Source organism: Aquarana catesbeiana, linkage group LG07, assembly GCF_042186555.1.
Source record: "Aquarana catesbeiana isolate 2022-GZ linkage group LG07, ASM4218655v1, whole genome shotgun sequence".
NCBI lineage: Eukaryota > Metazoa > Chordata > Amphibia > Anura > Ranidae > Aquarana > Aquarana catesbeiana.
Window position 1 is genome coordinate 327,955,185 of NC_133330.1, and position 14,579 is coordinate 327,969,763.

The 14,579-nt window shown below is 48.8% G+C and overlaps 1 protein-coding gene across 1 annotated transcript in view; it reads right to left on the bottom strand.

Moving 5' to 3' along the window:
- Window positions 1-14,201, bottom strand: part of ALG6 (ALG6 alpha-1,3-glucosyltransferase) — a 67,986-nt gene extending 53,785 nt beyond the window's left edge. Inside the window, exons 1-5 of the mRNA XM_073593818.1 lie at window positions 14,006-14,201; window positions 6,969-7,053; window positions 5,319-5,408; window positions 2,649-2,737; window positions 510-589 (exon numbers count right to left, since the gene is read on the bottom strand). Coding sequence (XP_073449919.1) covers window positions 510-589; window positions 2,649-2,737; window positions 5,319-5,408; window positions 6,969-7,053; window positions 14,006-14,084 — 423 coding nt within the window. The 5' untranslated portion in view covers window positions 14,085-14,201. The remainder of the gene's footprint in view (window positions 1-509; window positions 590-2,648; window positions 2,738-5,318; window positions 5,409-6,968; window positions 7,054-14,005) is intronic.
- Between the last annotated feature and the right edge of the window lie 378 nt (window positions 14,202-14,579).

Below are 14,579 nucleotides of genomic sequence, written 5' to 3' on the forward strand. Positions count from 1 at the left end.
GCAACGCAAGAACTAACCACCATGCGAGGGAGCTCGCATTAAGGTGGTTAATTCTTGTGGGGAGGAGCTGAAACAGCCGCCGAGGGACCCCAGAAGAGCAGGGTCGGGGCCACTCTGTGCAAAACGAACAGTGAAGGTAAGTATAACATGTTTGTTATTTTAAAAAAAAAAAAAAAAAAAAAAAAACACTACCTTTACAACCCCTTTAAATCCCCTTTCTTCCCCATTCTGATGCTCAGTTTGAACTTTAGCAAGTAGTCTTCACCACGTCTAGATGACTAAATGCATTGAGTTGCTGGCTGATTATTTAGCAATTTGTGTTGCCAAATTGAACAGATGTACCAAATAAAAGTGGCCGGTGAGTGTACAAATGTAATGCAGACAGAGCCCTCCTGAGAAATTAAACAAAAATACTGTGAAGCTGGAAGGGCACAGTGCCAACCAGGAAGAGATTTCAGTCACTCGGCACCCACTGGGTGAGGGGTACAGAATGCTCAGTCATCACTTACTCTTCTCTTGGGAGTTTCTTGCAGGTAGGAACAATACAGGATAACCGCAGGGATGTAAATGATCAAGTCAGCTACTAGAACTGCAAGACAAAAAGATAGAAAAAATGATATACCCATCCTACGCACTTTAGTGTGCACTGCACAAAACCACAAACATTTCTCACACATCCACAACTAACTAGATATTAATCTTACATACCAACCACCCCTATACAAGCCTATTCATTCCAAACCACAGGTATTAATGTAGAGCTGTCCACCTCCTCCCCCTTCTTTGCAGCCTCCACTCTTTCTGGGCGACATCCCACAGATTTTGGAGGGTCTCTCTGGAAAATTTGTGCCCATTCAGTCAAAATTAGGCCCCTTTCACACTTCTATGACCTGAAAGTCGCACAACTTTTAACGCGACTTGAAGCAATGCCTGTGTCACATCAATAGCTGGACCAAAGTAGTGCAGGGACTACTTTGAAGTCGCATAGATATGGTCGGTACCCATTGGAAATCATGGGGTACGACTTGTCATGCGACTTTGCAGTCACAAGTGGCAGGACAAGTCGCACAAGTGCGAAAGGGGCCTTAGTGAGGTTACATAATAGGTAAGTTTTAAAAAAGACACAAGTCCATCAAGTCCAACCTATGTGTGTGATTATATGTCAGTATTACATTGTATATCCCTGTACGTTGCGGTTGTTCAGGTGCTTATCTAATAGTTTCTTGAAACTATCCATGCTCCCCGCTGAGACCACCGCCTGTGGAAGGGAATTCCACATCCTTGCCACTCTTACAGTAAAGAACCCTCTATGTAGTTTAAAGAGGGAGTCCACCTAAAAAAAAAAAAAAATATATTAAAAGCCAGCAGCTACAAATACTGCAGCTGCTGACTTTTAATAAATGGCCACTTACCTGTCCCGGGGTCCAGCGATGTCGGCAGCCGAGGCCGATAACCCGCTCGGTTCTCGTCAGCTGCTGCTGCCATCCTAGGTGAGGGAATCAGGAAGTGAAGCGTTGTGGCTTCACTTCCCGGTTCCCTACTGCGCATGCGCGAGTCGCGCTGCGCATCGTAACTTGTCCCCGCTATCTCCTGGGACCTGTGTGTTTCCCAGGAGACAGCGCGGAGGGACAGGAAGAGGCGTAGACTCCCATGGGAGTCTATGCCGGAAGTGGATGCAAATACCCGTCTTAGACAGGTATCTGCACCCCCTCCCCCCTGAAAGGTGCCAAATGTGACACTGGAGGGGGGGAGGGTTCCGAAAAGCGGAAGTTCCATTTTTGTGTGGAACTCCACTTTAGGGTTAAAATTCTTTTCTTCTAATTGTAATGAGTGGCCACGAGTCTTGTTAAACTCCCTTCTGCGTAAAAGTTTTCTCCCTATTGTGGTGTCACCAGTACTGTATTTGTATATTGAAATCATATCCCCTCTCAAGCGTCTCTTCTCCAGAGAGAATAAGTTCAGTGCTCCCAACCTTTCCTCATAACTAAGATCCTCCAGACCCTTTATTAGCTTTGTTGCCCTTCTTTGTACTCGCTCCATTTCCAGTACATCCTTCCTGAGGACTGGTGCCCAGAACTGGACAGCATACTCCAGGAGCGGCCGGACCAGAGTCATGTAGAGCGGGAGAATTATCGTTTTATCTCTGGCGTTGATCCCCTTTTAATGCATGCCATGGTCAGGTACTGATGTTGGATGAGAAGACCTGGCTTGTATTCAGCATTCCCCTTAATCTCAAAAAAGGTCCCCCATACAGTTTTTATGGCTGAAATCACATCGCACAGACATCACATGTGATCTGCACAGTAATGCGGTGCGTATCACATGCAATTTCTGGCATCGCACTAGTGTGAACCGGGCATTCGTGTTTATTATCTCAAGTGTTCAGCTGACAGGGTCAGGAAAACGTGGGCACACACTTTTTTTTTCCAGCCCTGACAGCCCCAGGCTTTGAAAAACCAGAGTCGGATACACGGCGTAGAAAAACAATGTATTAATATTCATTTCTGTGTAGAAGTATAAATGTCTACCACACTACATGCATACAGGGTGAGGTAGTCCTGATCTATTGCTGCTGGCACAAGGAAAATACGTTGTAAATGTATAAAGCTGAAGGAATCTCAGGCAGCGACTGCTAGAAATATACATACCAGTCACACGCATGAACAGCTTGTGCTGGGGGCTTTCATACCCTCTGGATGAAGTTAAGGCAACCCAGTCTGGATTGATGGCACGGGCTCTACAACAGAAAATATATTATGTGATAGAAATACTCATCGGCAACAGAATTCAAACATGCTCGGGACAAACATAGATGTATACTCTAGAAAAAAAAGTGAACGAAAAAAATTGAAATAAATAATGTATAAAAAAAAAAAAAAAAAAGAAGGGGGAAAGAAGGGCAGACTTGATGGACCACTGGGTCTTTTTTTCTGCTGTCACTTTCTATGTAGCAAGGAAAGCCCCCAGAAAGACTGATAACTTGCACTGTAAAATAATCTTCACACGATTAGATGTAACAATGCAAAACAGCGGAGACACAACAGAAGCTGGACGCACACCCTGCAAACTACAGCTGGCCATTAACTCTCAGCCAATTCAGCAGGAACCGGCCGAGATTTGAACCAAATATGGGCAGGAGTAATGCACCCAATTTGATGGATTGATAAACTTGGGTACAACTAGCCTGTCGGATTTTAAATGCGATTATTGCTAGCGGGAGGGATTCCCCCATCAACACTAACAGTGTTGATGGGGAAAACTAGCAATTTTCTTTCCTGCAACACATGATTGCAGGAAAGAAAAAAAAAAAAAAATCGTTCCACCTATGGCTGGCTTAAAAGGAGTTGTAAAAGGTTCATTTAAAAAAAATAAATAAATAAATAAATAACAAACAGGTCATACTTACCGCTCCTCTGTGCAGGAGTTTTGCACAGAGGGGCCCTGATCCTCCTCTTCTGGGGTCCCCCAGCAGTGCTCCTGGCTCCTACTCTTTGAATACCCCCACGGAGAGCCGATTTCCATGGGGGCACTTGCGCGGGCGGTCTCTGGGGGGGCTGCTGCACTACAGAAGGTTTTTCACCTTAAAAGCGGCGTTCCACCCAAAAATGGAACTTCCGCTTTAAGGGAGGCGAACCCCTGACATGCCACATTTGGCATGTCCTTTTTTTTTGGGAGGGGGGGGGCAGTACCCTCTTTTTAGAGGGTTCCAGTTCCCACTTCCTCCCGGCGCGCCGCGGCACCGGAAGGGAGATCACCTCTCCCCCCCTCCCTCTCTGGAATCATCTGGGACACATCACATCACAGATCCCAGATGATTGCCCGGCCAGTCACGGCTCGCGAATGCGCAGTGGGTGCCCAGCTGTGAAGCCACAGCCGGGCGCCCACAATTACAATGCCGCGCCGCAGAGAGGAGGGGGAGACGAGCGGGGCTTCCTTCCCCGCATTGCTGGACTCTGGGACAGGCAAGTGTCCAATTATTAAAAGTCAGCAGCTGCAGTATTCGAAGCTGCTGACTTAATTTTTTTTTTTTAAGCAGAACTCCCCTTTAATGCATAGAATGCATTAAGGTGAAAAACCTTGAGGGTTTACAACCCCTTTAAGGGATCATGCACACAGGCGTATCATTTCCTGCATTCTGATGTATAATTTAAATTAAACTGAATGCAGCATTAATTGTAACTTATGGGCCCATGCACACTACTCTGCTCTGGTAGACAGTGTAAAGCTCCATAAACCAAAACTAGTAAAATCTGCATCTGAAGTCCTGAGTAAGGACCATATTTGATGATGTATGCAATTAAATGTTTGATAAAATGATAACATTTAGCCTTGGTTCACACTATGAAGCACATATGAAATCGCACAGAAACTGCACAGCTTTCCTGTGCAAGTCACATGCGATTCAGTGTGGTGTAATTCAAAATGAAAGGGCTCACTTTGCACCAAAGTCGTGCATGCACCAATTTTGGTACCATGCTGCAACCGAATCACGTGGTCGTTTTGTACCACGTGATCTGGTGCAGGGAAATGCACAGCGTTTGCGACCTGCTTTTGGGGTGTTGTTTAAGTTTGCACTGACACCCGCTGCAGATTGCTAGGGCAGTGCGATTTGAATGCAGTGGAGAAAATGTGCACGGATCGCGGGTTTCCCCACACCATATCCTAGTGTGAGCCTAGGGCAGTGATTGCGAACCTTGGCAGTGGCACCCCAGATGTTTTGAAACTACATTTCCCATGATGCTCAACTACACTATAGAGTACATGATCATCATGGGAAATGTAGTACCAAAACATCTGGGGTGCCAACGTTCACCTTCACTGGCCTAGGGTACCTATCATCCAGCGTACATGGACCCTAATGGACGCCACTGCTGCTCAGGGCTGACATGTAAGTGTCAACAATGCACTACAGATACAGTATTTACATGTTGCCTCTGAATGAGGCATTCATGTGACAGCTCATGCACAGAAAGACCGGCATTCAGTCATTTTGCGCATGAAGACTCATTCAGGACTGTCAGTAAAATCAATTATAAAATCAATAGTCAAAAAAAATCAAGTGTGTAATCAGTGGTGCAGCACTGCACATGGTGTATATTTACACATCACATCTGAGCAGTGGCGGCGGTGGTGGCCAAAAAAGTATATTTATACTATATGACCGTAAACATTACCACTAATTCTACATGCATACATTGTACAGACAAGATCCTACATATAGACACAGGAACAAAAAGTTATGTGCTTTTGTAATGAGCAGTGAAAAAAAAAACATTTCATGTTTTTAAACTTAAAAAAAAAATGTATTTAGTACTTACATGTACCCGCAGAGGAGGCTGTGATAGGCCGTCAGAGGGGGGTAATCCAGACCCCAGTAGAGAAGGTCATTGTCGGTTGAGTTGAAGTACCTGTGTAAAAGACAAACACAAACTATTTCAGGGTATCTCCGAAATGATGAGACATCCGGGCAAAGCACTAAAACAAAAGGGATAACAGCTCATAAGGCAGTGCAGGTAAGAAAGGGTTTTGCTTTCCAGATTACTTTTTAGAGCCGAACTCCAAGAAAAGTAGAAATAAAATACTCCCTCTTGCAGTGGGGACTGTGGAAAGCGGAAATCGTGTGCTGCAAATTTGCCTCCAGCATTGCTCCGGTTTTTTTTTTTGGCAGGCTGCCATTTTGCTGAAGCCCAGAGCCCCTTTCGGCTTCACAGCTGGTTCTCTACTACGCATGCACGAAGCACGCTGTGCTTTCTAACTGGTCCGGCGGCGAAGGAAAGAGGCTGAACTTTCAAGGGATCTCGCCACGGCGAAGTCCCCCCTGGAAGTGGGAATGGGTACATGTCCCTCTCCCCCCGCAAGGTGACAAATATGGCACTGAGGTGGGGGGGGGGGAGCAAACAAGCGGAGCTTCTCCTTTTGGGTGGAGCTCCGCTTTAATGTAATTCAATGTCAATAAAAGCCTTTGACACTTATGAAATGCTTGTAATTATACTTCAGTATACCAGAGTAACATCTGACAAAAACCTAATCTAAAAAGCAGCAGACTAATTAATATTTGTGTCATTCTCAAAACTTTTGGCCAAGGCTGTAGTGTGGGCACAACCACACTGCAAGAGAGGAGGTTTACATTTCCCAAAGTTGGGTTTTAAGCATATATGTAAAAATAAAAATAAAATGATGCTGGTAGGTTAATTGGATCCTGTCTAAATTGTCCCTAGTATGTATGAATGTGAGTTAGGGACCTTAGATTGTAAGCTCCTTGAGGGCAGAGACTGATGTGAATGTACAATGTATATGTAAAGCGCTGCGTAAATTGACAGCGCTATATAAGTACCTGAAATAAATAAAGGCTCTATACAGCTTTAAAGTGTAAGTTCAGCTTTACAGAAAATCTGTAAGGTGACCTTACACTGGCCCCCCTCCCCATCCCACTATACCAGCATCCCTCAATCCTCCACAGTCAAGACGTCGGTCCGGGGATTTGAAATCCCTGCGGCTTGCTCTCCTCGTAGCACTGACAGAACCGGCTAGACGGATTCTGATTGGTCAGCGCCGTTCCATGTGCCATGTGATGGTGCTGACCAATTAGAATTCCTCTTTTCCGTACACTCTGAGAGTTAGCCGCAGGAATTTTAAATCCCTTGTCCCGGTGAAGCGGCGTCCCGATGTCTGACTGCGGGGGATTGCAGGACTCGGGTACAGCAGGACCGAAGGGGATGGGGAGGGGGGGGGGACAGTGTAAGGTCGCCTTATAGTTTGTCTGTAAAGGTGAACTTACACTTTAAAGATCTTGTATTTCTTTGGGGGGGGGGTGGCCACAATCTTTGTCTCTTCTGGGTAGATAAGTGAGGGCTACCCGGGTGGGGGTGGGGGGGGGGTGGTGTAGAAATCTCACATTTAAAGCATATTGCTCAATCAGAATGAAATATTTTTATCATCTGAATAATTCAGTTTACAGATGTACAAACCATTGCTGGACTGGTAGGTTAAGTGTGACTTCTTGCCAGTGTCTCTGGGCTTCATAGTCTCCAAATATTGGCGGTTTCCTGGCTCCTGAAAATAAAAAGAAATAAGATCTGTGTTATCAATGCAAAATAGAATAGTAAAAAACTAAAACCTGCCAGCAAATAAATAAAACAAAACGCACACCACACAACACTTGAGGGAACCACAAAAAAACAAAAAAACAAACAACCACCAGAAAATAAAAAGAAAACAAAACCATGCGACAAAAGGGAGCCACAAAAAAAAAAAACAAAGCAAACAAACACCCCCACCCCCCAAAAAAGAAAGAAAAAACACCAGAAGGAGTCACAAAAAAAAAAAAAAAAAGAAAAAAAGAGCAAAAAATAAATAAATAAATAAAACCACCAGAGGGAACCACAAAAACAAACCCCCCCCACACACACACACACACACACACACACACACGGGAACCACAAAATACACACACAATTTGCACGCAGACCATCACCCTAGGTAACACCCACATTGTGATGTTGAAGAACTGAAATCCAATGAATGACAGGGGCAGACCAAGGACAATCAGGCTGGGGAGAAAAGACCCAAGATAATGCTGGACGTCCTCCAACCAGCAAATGAGGTGGGCTCTGACTTGCAGCAGCTTCTAATGCACATTGCGAGAAGCTCACAGTGTGCAGTGAAATCAGAGTAAGCCATATCATTGCTGGAGAGGAGGCGGTACAACTGTGCAAGACAGAGGACAAGGTGGGGGGGGGGGGGGTGACAGGCATCTATTTTTTCTTTCAGGGTGTCGCTCATGCCCTGGGTGAGCAGGACAGGCGGCACACTGCGGAGGCACAGCTCCGGTATACAATGCGTTTTCCATCCTCTAACTGGAGGAATTTTCCCCTGGAGGTAAATTTACTGCTGGTATCCCATTGAGGCAGTGAGAGTGTAACCTTCCCACGGCTCCCATGCCCCCCCCCCAGGAGCACAGAGGGGATATGGAATGGTGCTGGCTGCATTGGGAGGACAGTAAATCATTTATTTGGGGAGCCTGTGACATGGCAGAATGTCCTCTCTGTACGGGAGGATGCCGGGCCCCGGCCTGCACCTGTTCACTGTACCTCCGACCACCAACCAAAACACCACTAATATGATTAACCTCCGCGTCCTTTGTCTGTCTTTTTATAAACTGAGCCGTCTCCCCCCCCCCCCCCCCCAGAATAAACATTCATAGAGTGGCAGCATCTACCACACGCCGTGACCCACAATCCCCTGTGGGCTCCACATGGAGCGGTTCTGTACCAGGATGCCAGTCTGTGATGTCGTGAGAAATAAACATACACAGCCGTCCTAGAAGGATCCTCACCCAGTCATAGATTATATAGAAAGGGGGAGATTTACTAAAAGTGGAGGGTGCAAAATCTGCTGCAGCTCTGCATGAGAGCCAATCAGCTTCTAACTTCAGCTTCTTCTATTAAGGTTTGGCAAAGAGACCTGGAAGCTGATTGGTTTCTATGCAGAGCTGCACCAAAAGAATGTCATTTGGGTACAATGTTGTGTGATCGATCGCACAATTGCCATTCAAAATGTGACAGCGCTGAAAGCTGAAAATGGGCCTGGACAGGAAGGGGGTAAAAGTGCCCAGGATTGAAGTGGCTAAAAAAATTATTTTAAGCCTAAAAATTACATAAAAACACCCCAAAACATGATATGCATTCTGAAAGCAGATGCCTGGAGAATAAAAAATAGCGGTAGTTACATTTTTATGTCACAGGATATCAGAGAAACGGTTTATGAAATGCAAAATTTCAGTAAAAAAAAAAAAAAAAAAAAAAACACTAAAGTTACTTTTAGGACCCATAAAAAAAAAAAACAAAAACAAACAAAAAAACCAAAAAAAAAACATATTACTCGATTTTTGGTACAATATAAAAAAGGAGGGTGCATCAAGTACATAGATACCCAACAAGCCTTAAAATTGCATGCGCCCGTGAAATGGCAACAAGCTTTGGTACCCGATATTTGCCATAAAGGTCATCAGTTTAGAATTAACCGTGAAAAATGACCCTAAAATTATTGCTCTCAGTCCTGCCGCATGCGCAGCGATATGCAACATGTGTGGCGTAATCAACATTTTTATGCATAGACATTTACACTCATATGTGCTTGTATGTGAGGGTGGAGGTAACACAAAAAAAATATATATAACATTTTGGGGGGGGGGGGGGAGGGGGGGATTTAAGTTCTTGGGTGTAACTCTAATTATTTTTTTCCCCTCATCACATAGGAGACAAAAAGTCCCCTGTGATGCATTATTTGGTGACAGGTTCTCTTTAATGAAACATCAGGGGTCTTAAAAGACCCTGATGTCTCACCTGGACTCCAATGAAGCAGTTACTTCCCCAGCCAGGACCGGGAAGTGCCCTTTCCTACAGAGCCGCCCCCCCCCCCCCCCAACAGGGGTTCTAACCCTCCCCCGCTCCAAACAAAACTACTACAAGGAAAAAAAAAAAAAATATTGCTTTGGCTGGAGAGAAGGAAAAGAAAAAAGAGTTTCACCCGCTCTACGCTCTACCTTGTCTGTTGATCCACAACTGGGACACACACTGATGAGTTCCAGTATTTATAGAGTATATAAAGCCAACGTCACAAAATCAACCAACGCGTTTCGGCCACATACAGCCTTCATCATAGCTGACCCCCCTATAAACGAACATCCACTTGTATATCTATTACTCCCCGCCCCCCGGGGGAGGGGACAGAACTACAACACCAAACACTTGTGTAATCTACAGATACAATTTCGCTTTAAAAACATTCTTCTACCTAGAGAAGATAAAAACAAAAACGGATGTCCCGGCCCTGCGAGAAATTGTAGGGAATGATGGGACTTGTAGTACAGGGACACGGGGGAATGATGGGACTTGTAGTACAGGGACACGGGGGGGAATGATGGGACTTGTAGTACAGGGACACGGGGGGGAATGATGGGACTTGTAGTACAGGGACACGGGGGGGGGGGGGGGAATGATGGGACTTGTAGTACAGGGACACGGGGGGAATGATGGGACTTGTAGTACAGGGACAGGGGGGGGGGGGGGGGAATGATGGGACTTGTAGTACAGGGACACGGGGGGAATGATGGGACTTGTAGTACAGGGACACGGGGGGAATGATGGGACTTGTAGTACAGGGACACGGGGGGAATGATGGGACTTGTAGTACAGGGACACGGGGGGGAATGATGGGACTTGTAGTACAGGGACACGGGGGGAATGATGGGACTCGTAGTACAGGGACACGGGGGGGAATGATGGGACTTGTAGTACAGGGACACGGGGGGGAATGATGGGACTTGTAGTACAGGGACACGGGGGGAATGATGGGACTCGTAGTACAGGGACACGGGGGGGAATGATGGGACTTGTAGTACAGGGACACGGGGGGGGGGGGGGAATGATGGGACTTGTAGTACAGGGACACGGGGGGAATGATGGGACTTGTAGTACAGGGACACGGGGGGAATGATGGGACTTGTAGTACAGGGACACGGGGGGAATGATGGGACTTGTAGTACAGGGACACGGGGGGAATGATGGGACTCGTAGTACAGGGACACGGGGGGGAATGATGGGACTCGTAGTACAGGGACACGGGGGGAATGATGGGACTCGTAGTACAGGGACACGGGGGGAATGATGGGACTCGTAGTACAGGGACACGGGGGGGAATGATGGGACTTGTAGTGCAGGGACACGGGGGGGGGGGGAATGATGGGACTTGTAGTACAGGGACACGGGGGGAATGATGGGACTTGTAGTACAGGGACACGGGGGGAATGATGGGACTTGTAGTACAGGGACACGGGGGGAATGATGGGACTTGTAGTACAGGGACACGGGGGGAATGATGGGACTTGTAGTACAGGGACACGGGGGGAATGATGGGACTCGTAGTACAGGGACACGGGGGGGAATGATGGGACTTGTAGTGCAGGGACACGGGGGGGGGGAATGATGGGACTCGTAGTACAGGGACACGGGGGGAATGATGGGACTCGTAGCACAGGGACACGGGGGGGAATGATGGAACTTGTAGTGCAGGGACACGGGGGGGGGGAATGATGGGACTTGTAGTACAGGGACACGGGGGGGGGGGAATGATGGGACTTGTAGTACAGGGACACGGGGGAATGATGGGATTTGTAGTACAGGGACACGGGGGGAATGATGGGACTTGTAGTACAGGGACACGGGGGGAATGATGGGACTTGTAGTACAGGGACACGGGGGGAATGATGGGACTCGTAGTACAGGGACACGGGGGGGAATGATGGGACTCGTAGTACAGGGACACGGGGGGGAATGATGGGACTTGTAGTGCAGGGACACGGGGGGGGGGGGAATGATGGGACTTGTAGTACAGGGACACGGGGGGAATGATGGGACTTGTAGTACAGGGACACGGGGGGGAATGATGGGACTTGTAGTACAGGGACACGGGGGGGAATGATGGGACTTGTAGTGCAGGGACACGGGGGGGGGGAATGATGGGACTTGTAGTACAGGGACACGGGGGGAATGATGGGACTTGTAGTACAGGGACACGGGGGGAATGATGGGACTTGTAGTACAGGGACACGGGGGGAATGATGGGACTTGTAGTACAGGGACACGGGGGGAATGATGGGACTCGTAGTACAGGGACACGGGGGGGAATGATGGGACTTGTAGTGCAGGGACACGGGGGGGGGGAATGATGGGACTCGTAGTACAGGGACACGGGGGGGAATGATGGGACTTGTAGTACAGGGACACGGGGGGAATGATGGGACTTGTAGTACAGGGACACGGGGGGAATGATGGGACTTGTAGTACAGGGACACGGGGGGAATGATGGGACTTGTAGTACAGGGACACGGGGGGAATGATGGGACTTGTAGTACAGGGACACGGGGGGAATGATGGGACTCGTAGTAGAGGGACACGGGGGGAATGATGGGACTTGTAGTGCAGGGACACGGGGGGGGGGGAATGATGGGACTTGTAGTACAGGGACACGGGGGAATGATGGGACTTGTAGTACAGGGACACGGGGGGGGGGGGAATGATGGGACTTGTAGTACAGGGACACGGGGGGGAATGATGGGACTCGTAGCACAGGGACACGGGGGGGAATGATGGAACTTGTAGTGCAGGGACACGGGGGGGGGGGAATGATGGGACTTGTAGTACAGGGACACGGGGGAATGATGGGACTTGTAGTACAGGGACACGGGGGGAATGATGGGACTCGTAGCACAGGGACACGGGGGGGAATGATGGAACTTGTAGTGCAGGGACACGGGGGGGGGGGAATGATGGGACTTGTAGTACAGGGACACGGGGGAATGATGGGACTTGTAGTACAGGGACACGGGGGGGGGGGAATGATGGGACTTGTAGTACAGGGACACGGGGGGGAATGATGGGACTTGTAGTACAGGGACACGGGGGGAATGATGGGACTTGTAGTGCAGGGACACGGGGGGGGGGAATGATGGGACTTGTAGTGCAGGGACACGGGGGGAATGATGGGACTTGTAGTACAGGGACACGGGGGGGGGGGGAATGATGGGACTTGTAGTACAGGGACACGGGGGAATGATGGGATTTGTAGTACAGGGACACGGGGGGAATGATGGGACTTGTAGTACAGGGACACGGGGGGGAATGATGGGACTTGTAGTACAGGGACACGGGGGGGGAATGATGGGACTTGTAGTACAGGGACACGGGGGGAATGATGGGACTCGTAGTAGAGGGACACGGGGGGAATGATGGGACTTGTAGTACAGGGACACGGGGGGGAATGATGGGACTTGTAGTACAGGGACACGGGGGGGAATGATGGGACTTGTAGTACAGGGACACGGGGGGAATGATGGGACTCGTAGTACAGGGACACGGGGGGAATGATGGGACTCGTAGTAGAGGGACACGGGGGGAATGATGGGACTCGTAGTACAGGGACACGGGGGGGAATGATGGGACTTGTAGTGCAGGGACACGGGGGGGGGGGGGGAATGATGGGACTTGTAGTAGAGGGACACGGGGGGAATGATGGGACTTGTAGTACAGGGACACGGGGGGGAATGATGGGACTTGTAGTGCAGGGACACGGGGGGGAATGATGGGACTTGTAGTACAGGGACACGGGGGGAATGATGGGACTTGTAGTACAGGGACACGGGGGGAATGATGGGACTTGTAGTACAGGGACACGGGGGGAATGATGGGACTTGTAGTACAGGGACACGGGGGGAATGATGGGACTCGTAGTACAGGGACACGGGGGGGAATGATGGGACTTGTAGTACAGGGACACGGGGGGAATGATGGGACTCGTAGTACAGGGACACGGGGGGAATGATGGGACTCGTAGTACAGGGACACGGGGGGGAATGATGGGACTTGTAGTACAGGGACACGGGGGGAATGATGGGACTTGTAGTACAGGGACACGGGGGGAATGATGGGACTCGTAGTACAGGGACACGGGGGGAATGATGGGACTCGTAGTACAGGGACACGGGGGGGGGGGGAATGATGGGACTTGTAGTACAGGGACACGGGGGGGGGGGAATGATGGGACTTGTAGTACAGGGACACGGGGGGGGGGGAATGATGGGACTTGTAGTACAGGGACACGGGGGGGGGGGGAATGATGGGACTTGTAGTACAGGGACACGGGGGGGGGGGGGGAATGATGGGACTTGTAGTAGAGGGACACGGGGGGAATGATGGGACTTGTAGTACAGGGACACGGGGGGAATGATGGGACTTGTAGTACAGGGACACGGGGGAATGATGGGACTTGTAGTACAGGGACACGGGGGGAATGATGGGACTTGTAGTGCAGGGACATAGAGGAATGATGGGACTTGTAGAACAGGGACACAGGGGGGGAATGATGAGACTTGTAGTACCGGGACACAGGGGAATGATGGGACTCGTAGTACAGGGACATGGGGGAATGATGGGACTTGTAGTATTACCTGAGTATGGATACAGGGACACGGCCCAGCGTACAATCAGAGCCAGCAGCACACACACAGCTGTCATAGTCCCCTCCATGCCTGTCTTCCACCTCAGCTCTCACACGTCATCATCCGGCGACTCTATATACGTCACCGCCCTACCGGGACGCTGCTACTCTGTTGCCAAGGGAACGGGGAGGCTCTTTTTCTCTACAACAAGCTCATATGAACGATATGCTGTATTTGTTCAGCGTAGTCTTTAAGAGACGTGTGAAATTTAAAAGACCGGTCGGAGTTTTGTTTTATTTGCCGTGGGGAGGCTTGACCTCATCCAATATGGCGCCCGCCAGTATGAATCCGCTCTGTACTGAGGTTTTGCCCTTACTAAAAATGGCGCCTTGGCAGAGGGAAATCTGTAGTGAAGTTTGGCACTGGCCTTATTGTAAATGTATCACTAAAAATAGATAAATAAATAATATTACGTCATTATTTAGGACAAATAGTTCCATAGTTAGGGATTAGTTTACATTTGTATTACCCTCTGAAGAGCGATTCATGGTGGATCACTTTTGAGACAGGTGGCTTGGAGGTA